Below are 24,794 nucleotides of genomic sequence, written 5' to 3'. Positions count from 1 at the left end.
GTGGATCACAAATAAGTTTCACTAATATTATTTTAAAACATTTCACACATGATCTTGCCACTGTAAATGAGATCTTTTTTTTGATCTGTAAACGATTATTTTATAATAGTAATAGAAGTGTTATTGACTATTTTCTTTTTCTCTTTTTATCTGGTGACTTTATTGAGCTTTCTGATTCTAGAGGTTTTCTCATTGATCCACTTAAGTTTTCTCAGGATCCCAGTACAGTGTGCCTTTTGCAATAATATAAATTATGACTCCGCTTCCTAATACAGTAGACTAATGAGTGTGCGTCAATGTCACCCTCAGGAACTTTTAAAAAATTGGGATAGTTTGTTTGGCTTCATCCCCACTGAACCACCACCCTGGGGCTCAGCAGTGGGGACTGGGACTGGAAGCGGTGAGGGTGGGAGGTAAATTCCAGACCAAGGAGACAGCCTCTGCTGAGGTTGGGAGAACATGAGCCTGACTTGTCTGAAAGCAGACCAGTGTGGCTGGAGAATGGAAACTTGATCGGTTTCGTGGATATTTAAAATTTTTTTGGGTCTGTGAGCAAGGGAAGTCAGTGAAGGATTTAAAGCAGCAGATGCAATGGTAGATTTGCATTATGAAAAGATCACTCTCACTGCCATGTGAGAATAGACTGCAGGGGAGCCGGAGGGAAAGCGGGTGCAGCTCATTATGTAACAGCAGTTCATACATCTCCTTACGATGTGTCAGGCGCTGTTTGAAGTGGTTTCTGTATATTAACTCTTAAGTCTCCAGGTGCACAGGGAGTTTGTGGCAGAGCTTACTTGAAGCCAGCAGGTATGGCTCCAGAGTGGACACCTGAAGCACACAGGTGATCCCACAGATGAAGTAGTATGGACGAGGATGGTGGCATTGGAAATGGTGAGAAGATTGAAGAAGGGGACCAACTGAAGAGATACTTCGGGTTTAATATAAGCAGGACCTGGTGATGGATTGGATGTGGGGTGGTGGGGGGAGGAAATACCAAGGTACCAGTTTTCCCACATATTTGTGACCATTTGGAGTTTTTCTAGGACTTGTCTATTTACTTTTCCATTGGGTTGTTCACGTGCGCTTATCACCTCCACTCTTTTTCCTGGGGGAGGAAAGAATTCAGACCCATTGCCAGGGTGCATTCTGCATCTCCCATGTGTCTTCTGGGTGTATGGCTGGGTGAGGGATGCTCTCTGCTCACCATACTTTTGCTTAGGGGGGTATGAGAGCAAGGTGAGCCTGGTCTGAGTGTTCCCTACTCAGCTCTCCCAGGGCCTCTGGAGGGGGAGGTGGGAAATGTGCGTCTTTTTAATGTAAATTGTCAGATGGGGCCCTGGATACTGGAACTCTAGTGATATTGGAGGCCTTGGACACTATCTAATCCAACCGCATCATCTTATAGATGGGTACACCAAGGCCAAGAGAACTGGGAAGAGATTTGTCGATGGTCATGTAGGAGGCCAGGGACTTAGTCAAACCTGGAATTTAGGTCTCCCAACATCCAAGACACTAAAGGCATCTTTGGATCAAGTGAGGACATTGGCCAACAGTATTAGCAAGTGTCTGGTCACCTGCCCTGGTTGGGGTCCAGCGACAGTGTATCAGAGCCAATAGGTGGGATGGGGCAAAGTAGAAAATAGGTTGGGTTGAGCCAGAGAAATGGGTTCTAATCACTCAGGAAAGCCAGATGGGCTGAAGTGTGAGTAGGGGAGCTGGGACCTAGCAGAGGGACGTGGGCAATTTTGGAGCGGATGTCTAGGAGGCTGGGGCAGAGTGGAGGGTGGCTTGAGCTAGAGGGACACACAGCACCTCCCAGGGCCCCGGCTGATGGGGAGGGGAGACCTTTGAAGTCCCTTCTGAGGGCCAGCCCAGCCTGCCCACCTCCAGGGAGACCGCAGAAGTCTCGACGAGTGTGAGGGCCTGGACGGGGCCAAATGGCCTAAGAGGATCCAGCCAAACTCCAGGGCCTCATCCCACTGAGCAGAGCCCTTCACTCCTGCCACCTGCCCCATGTCAGCCTCAGGGTGGTGGGGTCAGGAAGGGGCAGGGTCTGCGGCAGCAGGGAGGGTGGTACCTGCAGAGGAAACGTGAGAGAGGGTGGGCTGTGATGAGGGCCAGGGATCAGGGAGAGAGATGCAGAAAGAGGTCCGAAGCAGCCTGGAGTTGGAGAAAGGCAGAGGTGGGTACCTCCCCTCCCAGCCCCACCAGCCCTGGGCACTGTCTCACCCGAGGACGTCTAGAAGGGGCTGCCCAGAGCTCAGAGATGCTGAGGCGGAGGGCCCTCCCCTCGCCCCCAGAGCCCAGGTAGGGCAGCAGCCGCCGGCACTGCCTGTTCTCTCTCACTGCCTGAGATGGGCCCAGGCCCTGAAGCACAGGCTTTGACCAAGGCGAGTAAACCCTTGCTGTTGTGACCACCCACAGCGCTTGTGCTTCCTTTCGTATAATAGCTCCTCAGGGCTGCTGTGAGCAATCAGTGAGATAATACAGGCAACACTCAGCACAGTGCTGGCTCCACACCAGGGCTCAATAAGTGGAAGCTCTAATTACTACATGTCACATCTCCGTGGTGATTTGGACTTTCGACACAGCGATCACAGGTTCACATTCCTCTGCGTTCAGCTTCACACACCCTCTGCAGTAGGCAAGATGTGCATTGTCCCCACTTAATAGATGAGGAAACTGAGACGAGCCCAGGCAAGTGGTTCCCTGGCCACCCAATGAGTTAGCAGCACAGAGAGGACAAGAATTCAGTTCTAAGTCTAGTGTGTTTTCACTGCTGTGTGTTTCTTCTATAAAATGCAAGACTTTCATCCTTATTTCAGAGTTGAGCAGACTCGAATCACCTTCCTTTGTCTCCTAACAGCCCTGCTGTAAAGAGTTAAAATATCAGAGAAATGTAGTGCTGGAAGATAGGCTTCGAGAACATCCCACCCCCTGAATTTCATGAGGCACAGAGAGGCCACATACTCACTCAAGGTCATATAGCGTATCAGCAACAAAGCCAGGACCGGAATCTGGGTCTGGTGTTCTTTCATCTATACCTGCTGCCTCTGTAGGTCTTAGCGACTTTTCTCCCCATTTCAGAGATGAGAAAATCCAATCTAATCCCCTAGCTCTGCCTTAGAGGACATCGCTTCTTCAGTGACCTTAGAATGGCTGATGGCTTTAGAATCTGATTAGAATCTTATATTTATGAACCATTATCAGCAAAAGGGAAGGGCTGTGGAGCGAAAAGATGATGTGTTAGGGGTAATAAACTCTGCAGATAGTTTAAATTGCATTTCAGGGTCTTATTCCTCTTGCTAGAGAGATGCGTTTGCGAATTCAGAGTAGGGTTGTTTAAAATGTATTTCACATTTTAAATAACCGTGGTTTTCTTAGATGAGGGGAAAAAAACTGGTCAAAACCGCAAACTCATAGGCTTTTCTGAAAGGTTACAAAATCAAATGTTCTTTGCTGGAGGATATAAAGGCAGTGGCTCTCTGTTTGACAAAGGAGAGGGCTCTGCTAGATAAATCTTGCATTATGAACAAATGAGAACTCCCTCCCTCCCTTCCTGATCAGCTTAATTCATTGTTGCTTATCTGCAAGTCCAATAACGCTGGTAAAACAAACCCCTCCTGCAGGCTGAGGACAGGGGCCTGGGCACTTCTCCTCAGAAACCTTTTCCTATTTATAACCTCAGCGCCTGCTCCTTGGAAGGCTGGGCTTAGATGTCCTGTGGGGAAGCAGGCAAGGATGCTGTGCTTCAGCTCGGGGTCTCCCAGCCACAACTCCACCCCGGTCTGGGTCCTCTGAGCAGAGGAAGCTCAGCAGATCCTCAAAGTGGAGCTGGTAAACTGGGCAAAGAGCCCAGTTTATTAAGTATACTTCTCGCACTTCCCAACCCCCCTCCAAGATATTGATAAATTTCCCGGCTCAAAATTGCCGACGTTTTTAATGCCTCCGTGCATTGGAGTGTGGCCACCTGGGTGCCACCTCGGTAATATATCATACTACGTGAGGTGACTAAGGATATTTCAATTGCACAGCTTTTAAAATAGTATTTATTAATTTACCAAACCCCTTGTGCACTGAGTGTTTGTCTACTGTCTGTCTCCCCACGGCCACGGTGGTGGGGCGTTGTCTGTGCTGTGGAGGGGTCCCCAGGAGATCTAAGGAGCCGAAACCTGGAGTTAAGAGGAAGCCAGCACCTGGAAGGAGGAACCACCTGAAAAGGAGGATGTGGTCCTAGGGTGGCCTCACTGATGGACTAGACTGTGTCTTTCTCACCCTGGGCAACTTTTCCTGAGACCATTTGTGCGTGTGCCAGCGTATGGACCTTCTTTATAGGACATTAGACTTTCCTACAGTCTTGTATCTCATGAACCTGTTCCTCTGTCATTAAATTCCTCATAAAGGATGCTCAGTGGTCCATCCTGTGAACGTAGAATTATTTACTTAACCAAGTCCCAACTGATAGCCGTTTTGTAAACCCCAGCTCCTGCCAGTCTCCCCCATTAGAAATAAAGCTGGGATGACTATCTCTGTGCATAAACTTTTGACTCCAGTGCATGTTTCCCTTGGCTAGATTTCTAGGACAGGAATTAATGAGTCGAAGGTCTAAGGCCATCATCGTTGGGTTTTCTCTAGAGGATAGCCATTACACTGTAGGCTCGAGAACTCTCGGCTGCCTGAGTTTGATTTGAACTCTTTCACTTATTTTCTGTGGGACTTTGAGCAGGTTATGTAACCTCCTGCTTCTTCATCTGCAAAATGGGGATAGTAAGAGTACCTACCTCATAGTGTTGTTGTGAGGATTAGATGAGAGAAGCCATGTGTAGCTGTTGGGTTGACTCATGAGATGGAATCATAAAGTCAACCTTATTTTTGTGTCCTGTGGTCTCTTTCATTTTATTCTTAGAGGTTGTTTTTTCCCCCTAAACCTAGATGAAAGTGAGGGTAAGTCCCATGACTTTTCTGGCTGTTTCCAAGTAACCAAAGGTTGTCCTGTCAGTAATTAATATGTCCTATCTATTGTGATAAAAAAAACAAACTTTAAACTTCAGAGTTACACCAGCTTCTCTTGCCCATCCCAGTCTACTGCAGGCCAGCTGCTTGTGGGAGAGGGTCCATCCTGCAGTTCTGACCCTCTCCGGGGTCCAAGGTGAAGGCACAAAGCAGGAGAGGAGAGAAGGGCAGGAAAGTTCTTCCCTGACAGATATTCTTTTTTTTTTTTTTTTAATTAATTTATTTATTTGGCTGTGTTGGGTCTTTGTTGCTGCACGTGGGCTTTCTCTAGTTGCAGTGAGCAGGAACTACTCTTCGTTGCGGTGTGCGGGCTTCTCTAGTTGTGGCTCAGTAGTTGTGGCTCGTGGGCTCCAGAGCGCAGGCTCAGCAGTTGTGGCACATGGGCTCAGTTGCTCCGCGGCATGTGGGATCCTCCCAGACCAGGGCTCGAACCCGTGTCGCCTGCATTGGCAGGTAGATTCCCAACCACTGCGCCACCAGGGAAGTCCCCCCTGACTGATATGCTGATGAGCTGGTGTCACACTCTCTGGGCCGTCTCTATCGCTGGGGTGTTTTGTGGGTTCTTAGGAACCATGCCATCACTGGGATGTCTCCCCAGGCGAAGCTCCCTTGATGCGGGTGATGCTTCTCACCATGGCTCATCCTATGGACCCATTCTCAGGCCCTGGGAAAGCTGAGCTCATGCCCTCCCGCACTGTGACCTCCCCCCGACAAGGGGGCCCTCTGGGCTGGGATCTAAGACAGTCACACCTGTTGTTCATGCTGGGGTCCACACTGGTCCACAGGAAATACTCCTGTATCCATCACCCCACAAACCTGAGAGCACAGGCTGACCCTGAAGCAGCAGCACCTTCTCAGCCATCAGGACAGGCGTGACTCAGATGCCCCAGCACTGTGGTCCCAAGACTACTGTGGCCACATACTGAGCTCTCCTCAAGCCCTCTCTCCGGATTGGGGGTGAAAGCCATAACCCCTCCCCCCCCCCCCACTCAGGGCTCACTGGACCCTGGGGGCTTTCTCTAAAACTCCTTTTCAACCTCCAACAACCCTTTTCTCAGCCTCCTATATTTTGTACGTACCAGAAATGTGCCAGCTGATGGTACAGCCTCTTCTCCATGTCACATTTGGTGCTATCCCACCTCACTCTCGAATGTGATACCTGTTGCCTCGGAGCCTCACTGAAGAGTTCCATCTCATCCCCCTATTGCCCATATTGCTTTTATGAAACATGTAGAGGGTGCCCAGCATAGAGTATGTGCTCCGCAGATGATGGTCACGTCTGATTCAATCTCATAGGCTCTCCGTTTACATCGACTTCATCACCATTATATTTGGTTTCCTTCCTATTACTTTGTTTTATGCTCTCTGAGTCTTATGTTTCCTTTAGACTATGATCATTTTTTTTCTTTTTTCCTTTCTTTTTTTAAAATCTGGCTGCGTGCTGTGGCGTGTGAGATCCTAGTTCCCCAACCGGGGATCGAACCTGCATCCCCCGCATTGGCAGCACGGAGTCTCAACCGCTGGACTGCCAGGGAAGTCCCTAGACTAGGGTCACTTTTGTTGTTGTTGTGGAGATTTTTATTTGCTATTCTCTTAGGCAGTGAGACAAAATAGACATATTGTTTTTAATTCTGCTAGTGGTTACTCTACATTTTTCCACAGACATCAGTAAGCCTATTTATCTCACTTTTTTTTTTTTTTTTTTCGGTACGCGGGCCTCTCACTGTCGCGGCCTCTCTCGTTGTGGAGCACAGGCTCCGGACGCGCAGGCTCAGGGGCCATGGCTCACGGGCCCAGCCGCTCCGCAGCACGTGGGATCTTCCCGGACCGGGGCATGAACCCGTGTCCCCTGCATTGGCAGGCGGACTCTCAACCACTGCGCCACCAGGGAAGCCCCTATTTATCTCACTTTAATCATGTGTGATGGGGCAGTGGTCTTTGTATATTCTGCAGTTTGAAGGGGAATTTCAGAGGGCACTCTCTGGCTGTGCACGTATGAGCCACCATCTTGCCATGACATCTGCCCAACAGCTTTGCAAGGCACTGGGCTCTGGTGTAGGGAGTTTCATCTCTGCCCTGGACTTTCCCATTCACCATCTAACAGTTTTCAGTACCTCTGGTCTTGTCTCCCTTTATCCTCCATTTTGCTCCCAATTCTCTCTTTCTAAAAGGTACATCTGGACAGGTTACCCTTGGCTTAAAACCCTTTAGTGGTTCCCCACTGGCTGCAGGATAAAATCCAAGCCCCCCAGCTGGGTGCTCAGGGGACCATGTGACCTGACCCTTGTGCCATACTGAACCACTCACCTACATGCCACCACATTAGGTGATTTGTACTAGGTTTTCAAGTGCATTGGTCACAGACTCTCACATCCCCTGCCTTTGTTCATGTCATCCTCTTTGTCCAGAATGCCCTTTGGTAAAAGAGCCCAGGACCACGCCTGGCCAGCCGTAGAATCTCAGGAACTGTTAAACTTCCCCCCCGACTTCCTTTCTCATCTGTCTATCAAAACTCTCCTCGGGACTTCCCTGGCGGTCCAGTGGTTAAGACTCTGCGCTTCCACTGCAGGGAGGGTGTGGGTTCGATCCCTGGTCAGGGAACTAAGATCCCGCATGCCTTGCAGTGAGGCCAAAAAAAAAAAACAAACAAACCCTCCTCATCCTTCAAGGTCCAATTCAACTGTCATCCTTTCTTATTCTCAGGAAACGCTTGTCCTAACCTGACTCCCCTTCCTTCAGTACAATTGGCTGCTCCCAACACTTTGTACACCTAGATTGTGACTCCAGAACCTTGGTGCTTTCTGTCTCTCCTGCCAAACTGAAAGCTCCCTGAGAGCAGGGTTGAGCCTGATGCCTGCCAAAGTGCTGCATGGACCCTTGAGCCCAGTCGGGTTGAGCTGCCGTTTGGTTGATTACATTGCTTTCCTCAGAATGCAAGGGTACGATGCCAAGCTAGGAGGCAGGACACCTTGGGACTTGGTACCCAATCAGAATAGATATTCTTTTATTATTTATATCCTTTTGCTTCCAAAATTGATGAGAGGTGGCCCACACTCAATAAAACAGTTAAATTAGAAATAGAACATTTAAGACTCCACATGGAAGTAGCACGGTGCCAAAATGCTAACCTTCTTCCTTGGATGAACTAGCCTTGCTGAGGGGAGCTTGCACTGGGGTCCTCTCCAGCTGGGATGGCAGATGTGAGGGTCTCCTTCGGGTTGTTTCTGTTCCCATGCATTCTTTCACTCCACTCACAAACCATGACTATGTTTGAAAATGCCTAAGGTGCAACGAGGAGAATTTAAATTCACAGCAAATACCTCATCCTTGAGGAATTGGACAGGTGGTGAGGAGGCCGTGTGGGTTTGCTATGTTTCAGTAGAGGTAACCTTGTTCCTGGGCTAAATTTAGAAAGCTTAGGTACTTCTTCAAGGGTCAGTGTACAGCAGAGCTGTATTTTAACCACAGCTTAGTACAATATTCTTCACATTGCTTTCTGGAGTGGCTTTTTGGTAGAAGCCAAGGGCCTAGGCTTAAGATGTCAACCAGGGAAGTCATCTGAGCAGCAAAACCCACCACCAGTTCTGAGTTGAGTGTGAACACTCACACATCCCTGTAGAACTCACAGAAGCATATGCTTAGATTCTCCCATGCACATACATCAACATACCAACTAACAAATGTTCTTGTGCAGACCCATTCTGACTGCAGGGACACCTTACACACACACACACACACACACACACACACATACATGGCACACAGCCCCACTGGCTCCCCCATATCCCACGTGCACACACAGCCTTGGCAGGAAGAGACATGGACAGCCGTCTTATTTCTGCACCTCACTCTGACTCCAGATTTTGCTCCCTTAGGACAGAACTTAAAGTGTCTATTTAATAGATTCAATTACTCCAGGCTCCCGAGACCTTCCAACTTGATTCTGATTGCTTTAAGGTGTCAGATAATTTGGGAATAAAGGGGAGAAGCAGCCTTAGGTTCTTGAAGAGGAAGTCGTCTAAGTTCATCTCTGAAGTGGTAGCTGCTGATGGTCTGGAGGGTGGGGCTGACCTCTTGCTTCCATGCAGGGTTCTGTCCATAGGTCCTGACAGAGGCCCTCAGGTAGTGATTTGCTATGCTACCTTGGTCTCCAAGGCAGGGACCAGTCCCTTTCTGCTGCCCTTCCTGGGAGCCCGACAGGGGTGAAAACGGAGGCCCAGGCCAAGTATCCCAGCAGGCAAGGAAACAGCCCTACATTTTGCCCCCTGCACCCTGCTCTGGGGTGAATTTTTTTGTCTGCCCTCTGTCCCCATTGACAGTGATAGCTCTTGGAGATTGATAAATAATCAGAGGTCACAGCCTTTGGCAAGCGTCAATGCTGTGCCAGTTGGAGATGGATATGACCTGTCCACTCCAGAAGCCTGAAGAGGGAGGCTGGGTGTGGGTGCGTGCATACATGTGCACTGCAAGAACTGTGATAGGCAGGAGGAAGCTAAGGACAAGGGCTGTGTGTGAATCCTGGCTTCATCATTGACCAGCTGTGTGACTTTGGGCAAGATCTTTGCCTTCTCTGTGCCTTAGTTTCTTCTGCTATAAAATGGGTATGATAATAGCACCTACCTCCTAGGGTGGTTCTGAGGATTACGAGTTACAGTATATAGCTAGCACCTGATGCTCAGCAAATGCTCCAAATGTCCTGGTTATTGTTTTTATAGCAAATGTGTCAGGCTGCAAGGCTGGCAAAGTCCTGGGGTGGGGAGTCCCGGCTGTGGACCCAGGGCAGTAGGATGGGGCCCTCCCTCAGCCCATTTGGCTGTCCTTACACTCTCTCCCCACCAGTCAGGCAGTCAAAGGATCCCACATGGACACTCTTCTGCCATGGTTGGGGGATGGCACTGCTGAATCCAGGGTACACAGGAGGACACCCACCTGCAGTGTGGAGACGGTGCCCCTCAGCAGACCCCTCCAAGATCACCTGGTCTCTTCTCCCTGCTTCTGCCAGCCCTGCTGTGGACTTGCTATCCTTCACCTCAACATTTCCACAGTTTGCTTTAAAGTTGGTGCTCGTCACAGCCAGGACCTCCTCAGTGCTCAGAGACTTTAAGATTATCTTTGTTGAGAGGTTTTTGCCTCCGTTTAAGTGTGGCCCTTAGAAAGAGCTTTGGAGGACAGAGACCCTGGTTCCTTTTCAGCTCCATGGCGGCCAAGCTTTATGTCCTTGGGCATCTTGGCCTTCCTGAGGCTTTATTCTCTGGGAAACAGGAACAACTACTTGCCTCTCAAGGCTCCTGTGGAGATTAAGTAATATAAATTTACAACGGCTGGGGATGCAATAGACGGTACATGTATCCTTGCCTTGACTGCTTCGAGGGGAAGCACTCCTCCGCAATGAGGAAACAACTCCTTTACTAAAACCAAAGAAAGAAGGTCCCCCGGGCGGCATGTGAGAACTGGAGGCGGCATGGAGGGGGGAAGCTCAGCCTCCAGGCTTCGGACCTGAACGTTCCCCAGGACCTCTTTCGGTCCTTTTTGGCATCATTCCCTTCCTATACAACTGGATCCCACCCCCTACTTCTCCCCTCCCCCTCCATTTGAGCATAGGTTTCCCATTCCTTAGTGGAGATAGGTAGGCCAGGTAGGCAGGTGTTAGAATTATCCCCGTTCCACAGAAGGAGAAAGTGAGGCTTGAGGTCGGAGACCCGCCCAGTGACAGCACCTGTTCACCCAAAGTGGGCTCAGGCGCCGTCACGTGTGCGGAGCCTGGGGACCCGGGCTTTCGGTGAGGGGGATGGGGGCGTTTGGGACGCCGAAGCCGGTCTGGGGGTGGGGTCTCCGCCGGGGGCGGGGCGAGGGAGGAGGGGGCGGGCCGCCGCTGCTACCAAGCAGAGCTCGGGCGCTGGGCGCGGAACCCAGCCCCTCTGGCGGCGCCGGGCGGTGCGGACGGCCTCTCCCGCCTCCACGCGCGCGCACGCCCGCCCGCCCGCCCGCGGCGGCGGCGGCGGCCCCGCGCACTCCGCCGCTTCGCCCATCGCGCCGCGCAGGCAGTCGCTCGCCGAGCCCGCGGCCGGGGCCCTGGCGTGCAGCGCGGGCCTCGGCGGGGCCCAGCGCTCCGGCCCGGGAGGATGCGGCCCTGGGCGGCCCGGGAGCTGAGCAGGGCCCCCGCGCCGGCCCCCGCTGGCCCCGGCCTCCGGAGCCGCAGCTGCCACCCCGCGCCCGAGAGACATGACTTCCAAGCCGCATTCCGACTGGATTCCCTACAGGTACGCGGGCGCCGGCCCCCACCTTCTCTTCGACTCGGGGGCTCGGGCCTGGCCCACCACCCTCCAACGCTGAGGGCTTGGGGCAGGGTCGGGGGTGCCGGGCCAAGGTGCCCACCACCCCGAACTCGGAGCGCAGGGCTGGCTGGGGACACTGGACTGGGGCGCAGGGCAGCTGTACCCTCTTCATCTGGCCCAGCCCCGGGGGCGCGGGTTGGAGGCTCTGGGCCTTCCTGTCCCAACTTTGGGGGCCCCAGTGGACTGAACTAGCGTGCTCCGCTCCCCCACTTATCCGCCGGGGTTGCTGGAAGAGGCCAGTGCTCTGGGCCTGTGTGGGCCTTGGGGCAGTCAGTGCCATGTGGCCGCCTGGGGAGGGAGTGAACGGTGCTGAGCCCCCTCCTAGGCCTAGCACACCGGTCTTACGCCAGTATAGCGGCGTACACACACCCATACATCTGCAGGCATGCATCTACAGGACCAAAACTCTCCTGCTGGTCAGTTCACACACTCAGGGCATGAATTCCTGGAGATAGTCATTCCGAACCTAAAGCACAGACTGCTTTTATATACAAGCACCATGTATTGCTACACAAACACACACACACACAGATTCTCGGGCTCACACAGGTGTACTCCTGCCTATCCGTGCACATACACATCCTATATTGGGAATACCTGCCTCCCACTACCCACACACAAGACTACTCATATCTTTCAGAGAGTCAGAAATCCACTTGCTAACTGGTTTACACCTGGACACACACCAACTCACAATATGTGAGAACTGCCTTCACGTGCACAAGAGCACCTAGGAACCCAGGCATACTCAGGGAAGCATGGCCACCCTGTGTTCCCTGATGCTGTGGTCTGCCCCAAGGACAGCTGGGCTTTCCTGCCTGTGTGGAGGTCGGGGTGGGGGAGGGGTCCCTGGGGCTTGCACAGGTGCAGGCCTTTCCACATCCACTCTACTCCATTCTCTTCATTACCACTGGAAAAGAGCTCATTGCCATGGCAGCACCAGATCCTTGGCCACCCATTGGCTCCTTGGTTGCTATGGGCTACGGGGCTATCTCCAGGCCTCCCCTGAGAGGCATGTGTGTAAAAGGGGTGCCCACTGCTAAGGTCCACTGTGTTCTTGCTGGCCCAGGTGCACATGCTTGTGGCTGGTAGGCACAGACTCTCCAGACCTGCCTTGTATCACAGCCTACCCTCAAAGTGAACTGATTCCAGTCACTGATAGAAAGTAATTCTGACAGAGCTCTTCTATGAGTCTGTCCAGACAGCATCCAAAATGGAAACCAGCTGAAACTGCCTGAGGCTTGTTAAGAGCAGATCCTTCTACAAAGAAGCGCCTGTCACTGGCGTGGGGATTCAGAGTTTCTCTTGAGAATTGTTGTTGTCTCTAATCTCAGCACCTTTGGGGGCTTCAGGGCTTCCCAAGTTAGAATTTGTGGGTGCCCCTCCCACCAACACACACACGGGTCAACCCAGGGTTTCCGGTAGACGTATACAGTCACACCTCAGAGTCTCGCATAGACCAGGAGATTCTCCCATCAGGGGACCGGGGCTGTGCTGACTTAGGAGGGCTGTCACCCTGCACAGGGCATCCCGGCTGGGGGCACAAGTCGTTTCCGGAGCATCCTGGCCTTCTTGACAACATGTGGGCTAAGGCCCTTCCAGAAGACAGTGCCGCCACAAAGAGTATCATTAACCTTTTCTAATCACCCAGCAGAGGTGCCTGGACAGTGCCTGTGGGCTCAGAGGCCTCTAGTGCTGGGGAAGTACCTGAACGGGGGTGCTGATGGCAGCGTGGTGGCCACAGACTAACTCAGGAGGCAGGGAGGACAGGGGCAGCACATGGGGCTGGGATATGACGGCGTGTTTAGATCATGGCAAGCTGGGGGCCAGGCCAGGTCGTGGTTCAAGGAAGCCTCTCCCAGGAGCCAAGGACCAAAGCAACTTGTAGAGTGAGTACACAGGTCTTAGAGAAAGTCTGCCTCAAACTGGGGAGGCGTAAGCCTGCCTCTGGGAAAGAGGGCCCTAGGGAGGTCGGGTCGTCTCTGGAATAGGGCTCTGTCCTCCGGCGGCGAGTGCCCAGGCACTGGCATCCTGCAGAGAGTGAATTGGCACTTGCCCCAGCCTAGGCCCAGCAATGCCATCCCCTCATTCCTTTCTTGAGCCCACACACTCCATCTGGAGCACAGAATCCTGCCGCCCCGAAGCCCAGCCCCAGGGAGCAGCTTGGCACCCTTGTGGCCCTGCCCTGGGCACTGTCCCAGTGCTCTGCCACCCTGCCGTCTTGCTCTGTGGCAGGGAGGGTAGGTGTCTAGCTGGGGACGGGCTGTAGTCAGAAGTTGCCAGACTCTCTCCTGCCTTGCTGGGGCCTTTCTGAGCCTGTACTGTGCCTGGGAAAGCGCTGGACTTGGGTGTAGACTTCCAGAATGGGGAGATCCGGCTGAGAGGAGATGCAAATGGCCTTTTGCACTAGCAGGGCTGCTGATTGCAGTCAAAGCCACATGCCTGCCTGATTACAGAGAAAAGTGGGACGGAAGGCGGCAAGGCAGTGCACTTGCAGATGAGGGGGATGGGTACGTGTGCACGTGTTTTCGTGTGGGGTTTCCCTCATGTCAGACCGGAATGTGTCATTTGGCTTGGGGACCACAGGTCGGTCGATATCTCGTTAGCTCTCCTGGTGAGGGCTCTGTTCTCTCTTTGGTGGTTGCACCTGCGTCCCCTGGGCCCGGCTCCTTTTCTTTGAAGCAGTGACAGCTGGTGATAATCATCTTAAGGGTAATTGTGACTCAGTTTATAATGATCACAGATTAATCTCACGTTGACTTAGAAGCGAGCCATTTAGTTGATAAAGTGTAGCAGTTGGAATAGCTTTTTGCCTTTTTTTCTATTGTTACTACTGCTGATTTCTATTTCTGCCATTCTGTCTTCACCTGTGTTCTTGAGGAGCATTAACTGTCCCTGCTTCATGATTTTACAACTTTTTATGGGTTGTAGGTGGAGCGCTGAGAGTCGGGAAAGCCTGCTGCCCACAGGTGTATTGGAGCGTGGGCGTGATGGCCAGCCCTGTCCTCAGTGCTCTGTCTGCACAGTCCTGCGGCCGTTGCCCGCTCTCTCCCTCACTGGGCCGTGAACTGGAGACCAGGAACTGCATCTGGAGAGCAGCCTGTTTGCCTGGCATGACCCAGCATGGATGTGATGCCCACTACTTTGAATCAAAGTGGCATCCCCAGGTGGATTTTAGGACTTCCTGGCTTTCCTGGTGCCACACCTGTGTTCTCAGCACACCTAAGGGCTGCAGTACTCTCCCCTCACAATGGGGCTTTCTGAGTGCTGCTGGAAAAGCACAGCTCTAGGTCAGAGAATGAGAACCTCAGGCAGGAGTGGCCCTCACAGGCTGCCCGGTCCTCTGTGTGAATGCTCCCTGTGTAGCATCCGTGCGAACAACCTCCATTCAGGTGGACGAGAACGTTAGAAAATCCTCCCTTGCGGTGGTGAGCCTAAGCCCGTCTCTGGGTTTCCCCTCCTCTTGGTCCTCGTTAAGATCCTCCTGGATCCCCCTCCTCTCACTCTGCTTACCGGGGAATGGAATGACTACTTATTAAACAAGACTCTGACTTTCAGTTCTCCCTCTGGGCGGAGCCTCAGAGGTGCCCAGACTCTGGCCCACTGCTTCACTTCTGGCAACGGGAAGGAAGAGCAGAATCTCCGCTCCCAGTTCCGCAGGGAGTCTGTCTCCTCTCCCACCCTGAGCGTCTTTGGGAAGTCTTCCTGCTGCTGCCTGGGGTGGAAGGAGGACGCACAAGGTTGGCAGATGATTCAGGGAGCAGGGATCCTGTGATGCCCTCAGATTGGTCTCTGCCCTCCTCCAGCGCGGATCCTGGAGCCGCCGGCGGGGGCCTGGGTGTGGCCTGTCCAGCTGTCCAGCACCGAGCAGAGTGAGGCTTTTACTCCCTCTCTCTGGACCCCTGCTCCCGTCGCTGTCCTCCAGGCCTCGGTACCCCCGTGGGATGGCTTTGATACTGATCAGTCACCTCAAGGCCTCTGTAAACAAAACCGCAAAGTCTTTCATCGGGCTGCTTGTCAAGCCCTGTCTCCTCCATTGTGCCTGCGTGGGAAGACCTGGGTTTGGGGGCCCACCTGTAAGGCTTGGCCACTTCCTGTTAGGTTTCCAGGGTCTTCTGAGTTCCTACTCTCTTAGTGAACAGTTAGTATCTCTTCTACTTTGTGTCACCTGTAAGTCTGCTGAGAGGGCTGCCTTGTGTCAGGTCATCGATAAACTCGTTAACCAAGAGAAGCATGATGCTAGAAACCTCCTTTGATGATGGCATGACGCACTGTTGCCAGAACCTTTGTCCGTCTGACTGGCCTGGCACACCACTTACGTGGCTTTGTCTCCCCCGCATGGTATCGCTGCCGGTCCCTCCAGCTCCACGCGGAAGCCTGGCTGTACTGTCCTCCTGTCTTTTCTGATAGGTCCGCGGACGTGTGCCCTGACTTGCACACTTGGCCTGACCCTAACGGTCACGTCCCTTCTAGCTGTTCAGTCGACCCCTTCCACACGGTCTTACCTGGGGCCACACTGATCTGCACACTGTAATTTCTTCCCCCATCTGAACAGAAGGCTGTGTTTGCATGCTTCCAGCCTTAGGGCAGCTCCTCAGTTTCTTTTTTGTTCTTTAGAGATCCCCAGCTCTGGCTCCTGGTCTCTGTTTGCATGGCTGAGCAGTAGAATCACCTGAGTCACTTGCTTTAAAAAAGGAAGTGTAAGGTGGAGGATTCATTGTGGGGCATCTTCCCCAGCAGGTCTGAATTATCAGGTGAGGCTGAGTGCCCCCAGCAGTTTGGATTCACCTGGTGAGTTTGGGAGCCAGTGGCTGGAATGGAGACGCCTCATCTTGTGAGGCTGGAACTCTTGCGAGCAGCGTGGTCCTCTCCCTTCTGGAGCTGCCTCACCGTGTGTCTTTCCCGCAATGTTCCAGTTAGCCACTCGGCAGCAGAAGCCACAGATCTAGACATGCTGGGTGGGCGGGTGGGGTCTGGCATGCACCACAGAGTTTGCAGCCAGGCACATTGGGTGGTCTTTCCTCCCCTGACAGCCCACTTCCCTGATTGCCTGAATCCAGCAGGGGCAGGTTCCACTGTGACTGAGGGGAAGGAAGGAGGGCAGAGGGCGGGGAATGGGCGTGGAGAGTTGGCCTGGCCTGAGGTTGGCCTGGCCGCCAGGCCTCTGGTCAGCTCTGGTGGATGAGCTGCAGCATGGAGGTGGGGTCTAAGAGAGGGGGCACCCGCTTCCTAACTGTGTTGGCCAAGTGTGGCTGTTCCAGCCGTGGGGGAAATGTCCCTGACTCTTCTGTTGTCACACACGGTTCACTCTTTGGATACCTGTCTGGCGCCTCAGAAGAAGCAAGGGGATGTGGAGGGGCTGTCTCCTGGGAGGTGAGGGGGCCACTTGGTTGGCCTTGGGCAGAGCAAATGGACGGGTGGACACAGCAGACCAGGTTTCTCTGGCCTTCATGAGCCAGTGACCGGTGTTTCCCTGGGCCTCCCTGGTCCGCCCCTCAGCAAGAGGTGACCGTCGTGAAGGAGCCGCCAGGGTCAGCTGGAAGACCCATCCGTCAGTGCCCTGTCTCCTGTCTGAGTCTCCTGGCGGGGCTGCAGCTGGCAGCCTGGGCTGGGCAGTGGTTCCATTATAGGAGCCTGAGTCATTAAAAAGCCATTACCGTCTGCTCTCAGGGTTATCGTTTAGTGCTGTCTAGAACAGTGCCGTCAGAAAGAGGCAGGCCTGGGTGTGTCCTGAGGAAGGAAGATGCCTAGGAGAGATTCCATCACAGGAGATGGGAAGGCAGGGACATCTGGTGGACGGGGAGGGGAGGGGGCCTGGGCCTGCTGCGGAGGAGAGAGGAGCTTCCGTTCTGCTGTCCCTGGAGACGCCGTCATTATTGTCATTGTTCAGCTGTGTGCAGGGGAGTCTTTGTCCTTCACCAGGGACAGATGTAGTGTGCTCTGGATACGTTGTTGTCAGGCAGAAACACCACCCGGTACAGGCTTGCCCCTGCTGGGTGATGTGGTCCACCTGGTGCCTCTGCGGCTCTCCTGGAAACGCCGTGCCGTACCAGGAGCCTGCTGTCCTGCGCGTGGCGCTGCCCGCTCTCGGAGCCTCCTCATTCGGCTGGATCGCCGGCCCTCCTGGATGGGTCTTGCTCAGCCAGGCGTGTCCTTATTCACCGAGCACGTGTGGCTTCTCCCAGCCTTGCATCGTCCACTCCTGCAGCGTGCCTGGTGGTGAGGGAAGAGGAGGTGGGTGGCTCTCCAGGCGCTTCTGGGGTGTCTTGAGTTTTTGGAATCTCTTCAGAAGCCTCACCCTTGTGTTCATCCGTCTTTCTTTGAAGGCCAGTGACTAAGTCCATCCTACCTATAACCGTACCTGCTGACCAGTGTTACTAAAGCCTAAGGCTCTTTGTCATTCTCCCCCGTCAGGGAATGGGGTGGGGACAGAGGAAGAGGAAGTGATGCTTTCGTGGAACTGCGTGGAAACTCCATGGGAGTGGGACGGTGGCCTGTGGTAGGAAGACGTCCTCCCCTCATGGCTGAGTCGAGCAGCCACCGTGACCGGCAGTTTGGAGGTGGCATTGCTAACGCGAGCTTACCTCTCAGCGGGATGTCGCCCCTCCATGTTAGGGGTCAGCGCCTTTCATGGTGTCAGCACCGTGGGAATAATCGTCTGTGTCCTGCTCAGCCAAGCCCAGGGCTGGGGACGACCCAGGGGACTGCCCCTGGGCCTGTCCTGTGAGAGCGCAGTGGCTCGCGTCATCCCGGTGAGCCAGGGAATGGCCTCTCCTGCTGGCAGGAAGGGGAGGAGCCAGCACTGCCTTGTGGGGGGTGACATGGCCTCCTGTGGCCCAACCACCAGGACAGGCCTGAGCTGGCGGGCCTCCCTGTGTGGGCCAGGCACAGAGCTAGGCAAGCAGGGCGCAGTTGGATTTCAGGCCCCGTTGCTCCTCTCGGCCAGGTGGCACACAGAGCCAGACTGTAGTTGTCACCCATATCCTGGAAGCCACAGACCACAGCGGACAGTGGTGTTGCACACTCACCCTTTGAAGACGTTTCGCCCTTGCGTTCTCTAGTCAGCCTCAGGTCCCAGAGGCTACCTGACAGGGCTCCCAGGCACCCTGCTCACCCTGGTGCCCCCCTCCAGCCTGTGGTGCGGCCTTCTGTGATGGGATACTCACCACCCCAGCCAGCTGGGGTTTTTCAGAGCTATTCCTGTCCTCTGGGCCTGGCATTGCCCTCAGGGAGGCCATGTGCAGCTGTGCGCTCTTAGGCAGGGGGGCTACTTTAGGTAGACTGAGGCCTTGACTAGAAGCGTGTCTGTTGAGTAGTGTGTTCTCCTGTGCTCTGGCAGCTGAGGGTTTGGTGAATGAGGCTGAGATTCTGTGCAGGGCCCCAGATCACAGCTGGGGCTCCTCTTGCGTGTAGAGCAGCCCATGGGCATCAGGAAAGTCCTTCCCTGATGGCAAGTAGGTCGGACAGCTGCTAGTTCAAAATATGCAGTCTTCACAGGTTGTGGCCAGGGAGGTGAAGCCAGAGGTGGGTGGTGGGCTGTCTGCAATCTATGGACTTGCTGCCACCCTTTGGCTGGCTTCCGCAGCACAAGTAGTTTGCCTGAGCTGAGACGACGTTTCAGGTCGATTGTTGCAGTTGGAAAGGGCTACTGCTGTCAGAAGTAGGTGGAAATGCTTCACCTTGTCTTCAGGGTGATGTGACCTCATCTTTCCCCCTTACGTGTGTACTGTACTCAGCTACACACAAGCACACCCACCTCGTAAACGGGTGTCTGCATGCATTTATGTTCAGGTATGTGCTTACACATGTAGATGCCCTCACACATCTCCCAGGGCACACGCATGAGATATTCCTGCAGCCTCACACACAGACCCAACACACTTGGACATACCTGTGCAGGCATCCCCACAAGGTCTGATTCAGGGTCAGGCTCTGGAATAACTGGGCCAGGGCAGCCTGGAGTTCCCAGAGCTCAGATCCTCAGGCTCCAACCCCACCCCACGCAGCTGTCCTGACCTTGGCTTTATAGGTTTGGGCCTAGGTCTCATGCATGTGTCTTAGACTAGAAACAAAGTTAAGTGGTTGGGGATCCCTACTTGTGCTCTGCCTCACTTGGCAGCAGAGCTGGTCTGTGCGAGATGATGCTGCCCGTCCCAACACCGCAGGTAGGGACTCAAGGATTTGATGCCCTGCAGCCGCCCACGCTGTGTCTGTGGCCAGGGAAAGGGCCTGGTGGCCGGTTGACAGGCTGTGCGTTGTTGTGCTGTGTCTGCCCTGCGCACATCTGCACCTAGCCCTAGCCATTTCCCGAGGGACTGGTTGGTGTCATAGTTTCACTCTCCCAAATGAGGGGACCTTCAGTCCTCTTTAAGTGGGGGGAGGTGGGGGGGTGGGCAGTGTCAGCATTTCCACTTTACCACCTGGAGAGCCAGGAGTTTGCCTTAAACGGGTGGGGAGAGAGTCTGCTTCAGAAGACCCAACCTCCACCAGAAAGGACGGAAAGATGGAGCTGGAGGGACAGGCCCTTGGGTCTGAAGCCCAGCCTCGGGCCTGGCTTGTGCCTGATGCCTCTGGATCTGAGTCAGGCCTGGCCCTTCTCATGGACCCAAGGGGAATGTCTCCTCTGTATTTACTGGGGCAGGGCGGACTGGGAAGTCCTTGGGGAGCAGGCATCCCAGCAGGAGATAAGTCCCCAAAGTGGCAGAAAGATGGCTCATGGCTTCATGTCTCAAGCTGGTTCCCAGATAGTAGCTTCACCCTTCCTCCCCCTCCCATGCCCAGCAGCCATGACGGGAGGGGTTTAAAGAGAGCAGACATGGCTGGGGCTGGCCTCTGGGCTGTCCTGGCTCCTTGTGGGCAGGCCCTGAATACTCGTCTCTCCGTCCGCAGTGTCTTAGATGATGAGGGCAGCAACCTGCGGCAGCAGAAGCTCGATCGGCAGGTGAGTGAGGCTGGAGCCGGGCGGAAGGGTGGTCAGCGCTGGCTATCCCGGCCAGAGTCTGGGCCGGGGGGAGGGCTGTCCTCCTTCCTGGGGTGATCCTGTCTGGTGGGGAGAGGGGCCCCTCCCAGGAGAAGAGAGGCAAGCTCTCTCCTTTACCAGCTCGGCATTAGCACTGCCCCGGCATCTGGGGCTTCTGCCGGCGGGCAGCTTGGGTGACCGCAGTTGGACGTCTGTGCCGTGATCCTGCCAGGGCAGCTGCCTGGGCTGACACTTGCCAGCTTCCGCTGGACCCCACGTCTTGGGGCACCAAGGACATGAGGCCAGGGTGGGCTGTGGACCGCACTGTGACCTCTGGAACCGAGCCGAGAGAGCAGGTCCTCTCCGGTCCCAGGCTGGGCACCTTCCCTTGGGCGAGGCGGTCGGCCCTCTCAGGGCCCGCCGACCCCTGTGCTTGTCCGCTGCCTCTGTAGCGGGCCCTGCTGGAGCAGAAGCAAAAGAAGAAGCGCCAGGAGCCCCTGATGGTGCAGGCCAATGCCGACGGGCGGCCCCGGAGCCGGCGGGCCCGGCAGTCGGAGGAGCAGGCCCCCCTGGTGGAGTCCTACCTCAGCAGCAGCGGCAGTGCCAGCTACCAAGGTAAACCCCGCCCTTGGGACAGCCTGGGGAGGCCCCTGCGCTGCAGCTTCAGACCCCAGCGCTGCTTTGGGGAGCCCGTCCGGGACTTCCTGCTGCCCTGAGTAGGCGGGGGGCTCATCCTGTCAGGGGTGCCCAGGCCGAGTATGACTCCCGGCCCAGGTGGGCAGCTGAGTGGGGCAGGCGGAGGGAGGCTGGGACCTGGAGCCTTGGGCTGCTGAGTCCGGTGCCGGGGCCAGAAGGTCCAGCTTTATGGACCCTGGAGTTCAAAAGTCCAGGCTTCTGATCTGAAACATTTCCCTGAGAGCAGGAGGCAGCTCCCAGGAGCAGAACAGTCTGCTCCCCGCCAGCATGCTGCCTCCTGAGAGGAATCCATCTCAGCTTCCCGCCTGCCCAGTGCCTCTTATGGCAGACACCTGTGGCCTCCCCGCCCTGGCCTCCCCACACCCTCAGTGTCCTGGCTTCTGGCCTGCGGGTGCGGGCACGGAGCCGTGCTAGCCAGCAGCCTGCAGCCCCCGTCTGTGTTTGTACACCCTGGGTCTCGCCAGGGGACTCGCGGCAGCTCATCCTGGGCCCGGGGACCGGGTGGCTCCACTGCATCCCAGTGCTCGGCTCCCTCCTTCCTGCTCCGGACCCTGCGCTGAGCGGAGGGTTGGTCTCTCTGAGCCTGAAAGGAGGACTCAGACTCAGTCCCCGCTGCCCCCTGCTGGTGCCGGCAACCACGGGGGCTTCTCCATCAGCCAGTGACTCTAAGAAGGTTGCAGGCATCTGGCTTTTGCAGCTGGAGGGAGCCACGGTGTTCCCCTCCTTCTGCGGCTTCCTCAGGGCGTGCTGCCTCCAGCCCCTTCAGTTTACTGGTCGTTGCCTCGCCTCGGGGCCCCTTCACAGTAACGCCCCTGTGTGCTTCAGTTCAGCAGCTCGGGCCACAGCTGGCGTGTCTGTGCTCCACCTGAGAGGCCCTTCAGGGGAGGGTCAGTCTCTGGGAGGCAGTCCCAGCTCTGCTCCACATGGAACTGGCCTCCGGCCCCACCCTAACCTGGCAGCCTTCTCCGCGTGCTTCGTCTGTGGGTGCCGGCGCAAGGGTGGCGGAAGTGCCTTGCAGAGAAGGCCCCTGCCGTTCTGCATCCAGTGGAGCCTGGCACCTGGCCATCCGAGGCTGCCCGTGGGAGGGGAGCCTGCTCCTGGGACCTCGGGCCCTGCCAGTTGGCGCCAGGGCCAACGTCTAGAGGCTTTGAGAGAGTCTGGCAGGTCACAGCTGTGCGGTCACTTTGGCAGGTGTTTCTTGAGCACCGACTGTGTGCCGGGTGGGGCCAGCCCCTCAGAAAGACTGCAGCCCCTCTGAGACAGAGCGAACGGCCCAAGTCAGAAGACAGCTTGCTCACTTGTCATCTGCTCGCTGGTCCCCATGAGCGAGTCACTTACCTTCTCTGGGTCTGTTTCCTGCCCTGTAAAGTGAGGAAAATTGTGTCTCAGGGCTTTGAAAGTTGAAGCAGCCGTGGTGTGTTCCAAGAGCCACTCAGCTGAATGCTGTCCCCCGCTGCCACTCCAGACCGGGCTGGGTATTCTCCACGGCCCCGGCTTCCCCAGCTCTGAGGAGGCCCCTCACCCAGCTGGCTGACGTGAGATTCCGGTTTCCAGGAGCCCCGCCCGCCCTGCCCCCTGTAGCCTCTGCTGCCTCCTGCTCTGCCCTCTGCTGGCTCTTGGTGTTATATACAAGGGGATCATTCTCAGAGGAAGATGAGGGAGTTTGACATAAATCAGAACGGACAGTTTATCCCAGTAATGAGTTTCTGACCTGCTGGCCATGCTCATTCATGTTGTATATTTACCCATTGCTTAAATGTTTATTGAGGGTCTATTCGTGTCAGGCTCTGGATTAGAGGCTGCGGGTCCAGGGTGAGCACAAACGGATGTGGTCTCTGTTCTCTTATGGACCCTAAGGTCTAGGAGGAGAGAGAGAATGAAGTAGATTGTTACAGGTGTGCTTTGCAGAAAGAAGCCGGGCCCAGTGAGTGAATGGCAGAGAGCCTGCTCCCAGGCTAGCGGCCAGAGAAGGGCTTCCCTGAGGAGATGATGTCTGAGCTGGAATCTGCGGGATGAATGGGAGTTGGTGGGAGCGTGGGCGGGAGCAATGAGGGCGGTTCAGGCGGTGAGACCGCAAGAGCAAGGCCCCGTGGCAGGAAGGGAGTCCAGGACGTACAAGGCACCGGAAGAGCCTGGTGTGCCTGGGACTTGGGGTGCCCGGGAGCTGAGGAGTGCGCAGTTAGACCAAGGGGAAGGCCAGACTTGCAGAAGGATGTCGGTGGTCATCTTGTGAGCACTAGGAAACCACCCAAGGACCCTGAGCAGATTGGGGTTCTGAAGTGTGGAGAGCGTGGAGACGCCCAGCAGTGGCCCTTCCGAGACCTCTCTGTTGGCGTGCGGCTCCTGTCCCTTACTGTCCTGCCTCAGGGGCTCATCCCATACGGCCAGTGCAGCTCCCTGGGGTGCTGGCCCTCGCTGTGGTCTCTCTCAGGGGCTGCAGCTTCTCTGTCTTTCACCCACCATTTCGATGGCCCACATTCTCCCAGACGCTCTCCCACCCCCTCCCAGACTGCTCTGCTTCTGGGTTGGCCGTGGTGCGGGCCAGGCTGTTGACTTAGCACCCCGCGGGGGCTGGGGTGGTGCCGCCTCCTTCCCGCTTGGCCTGCCTGGCAGAGACGGCATGTGGAGGCCCTGGCGGGGCTTGGCCAGTGGTGGGGGAACTGGGAAGTGTTGTGCTGGAGCTCTGGCCTCACCTTGCGCCCGTGTCTCTCTCTCTCTCTCTCTCTGTCTCTCTGTCTCTCGCTCTGTCTCTCGCTCTCGCTCTCTCTCGCGCTCTCGCGCTCTCGCTCTCTCTCGCTCTGTCTCTCGCTCTCTCGCTCTGTCTCGCTGTCTCTCTCTCGCGCGCTCTCTCTCTCTCTGTCTCGCTCTCGCTCGCTCTCTCGCTCTCTCGCTCTCTCGCTCTCTCGCTCTGTCTCTCGCTCTCTCTCGCTCTCTCGCTCTGTCTCTCGCTCTCTCTCGCTCTCCCTCTCTCTTGCGCTCTCTCGCTCTCTCTCTCTCCCTCTCTCTCTCTCTCTCTCTCTCGCACTCTCTCGCTCTCTCGCTCTCTTGCTCTCTCTCTGTCTCTCGCGCTCTCTCGCTCTGTCTCTCGCTCTCGCTCTCCCTCTCTCTTGCGCTCTCTCGCTCTCTCTCTCTCTCTCTCTCTCTCTCTCGCACTCTCTCGCTCTCTCGCTCTCTTGCTCTCTTGCTCTCTCTCTGTCTCTCGCGCTCTCTCGCTCTGTCTCTCGCTCTCTCGCTCTCTTGCTCTGTCTCTCTCGCGCTCTCTCTGTCTCTCGCTCTGTCTCGCGCTCTCTCGCGCTCTCTCGCGCTCTCTCTCGCTCTGTCTCTCGCTCTCTCGCTCTGTCTCTCGCTCTCTCGCTCTGTCTCTCGCTCTCTCTCGCTCTCCCGCTCTCGCTCTCTCGCTCTCCCGCTCTCCCTCTCTTCTCGCTCTCTCTCTCTCTCTCTCTCTCGCTCTGTCCCTCGCTCTCTCCTGAGCAGTTCAGGAGGCCGACTCGCTTGCCAGTGTGCCCCTGGGAGCTGCCCGCCCCACAGCGCCAGCCTCAGCCAAGAGGACCAAGGCAGCCGCCGCGGCGGGGGGCCAGGGCGCGGCCTCTGGGAAGGAGAAGAAGGGGAGGCACAAAGGTTGGCTTGCCCTCACTGCCGGCGTCCTCAGGAAGCCCAGCCCCTCTGCGGGGTTGGCGGGAGGCTTATCCTCCAGACTTCGGGGTGCGGGACCGGGTGGGAGGCCTTGGCGAGGGCCCTGCGTGGCGCTCCGGGCCCCGCGTCCCAGCTGGCTCGCAGGCCTCCTCGCTCCT

At 55.6% G+C, this 24,794-nt stretch overlaps 1 protein-coding gene across 2 annotated transcripts in view; it reads left to right on the top strand.

Annotated features, from left to right (window-relative positions):
* The window catches only part of TUB (TUB bipartite transcription factor), an 85,403-nt gene that overhangs the window by 53,737 nt on the left and 6,872 nt on the right, over positions 1-24,794 (top strand). The window contains exons 1-4 of one of the 2 annotated variants that reach the window (XM_079928726.1): positions 10,928-11,273; positions 20,238-20,289; positions 20,760-20,922; positions 24,478-24,621. In XM_079928726.1, the coding sequence (XP_079784852.1) occupies positions 11,236-11,273; positions 20,238-20,289; positions 20,760-20,922; positions 24,478-24,621 (397 nt within the window). In that variant the 5' untranslated portion in view covers positions 10,928-11,235. Of the gene's footprint in view, positions 1-10,927; positions 11,274-20,237; positions 20,290-20,759; positions 20,923-24,477; positions 24,622-24,794 lie in introns of those variants that run through there. The other variant, XM_079928727.1, reaches the window with a different exon arrangement.

The sequence above is a fragment of the Stenella coeruleoalba genome, assembly GCF_951394435.1.
Source record: "Stenella coeruleoalba genome assembly, chromosome: 8".
Classification (NCBI taxonomy): domain Eukaryota; kingdom Metazoa; phylum Chordata; class Mammalia; order Artiodactyla; family Delphinidae; genus Stenella; species Stenella coeruleoalba.
This window is presented reverse-complemented; position numbering and strand designations above follow the sequence as displayed.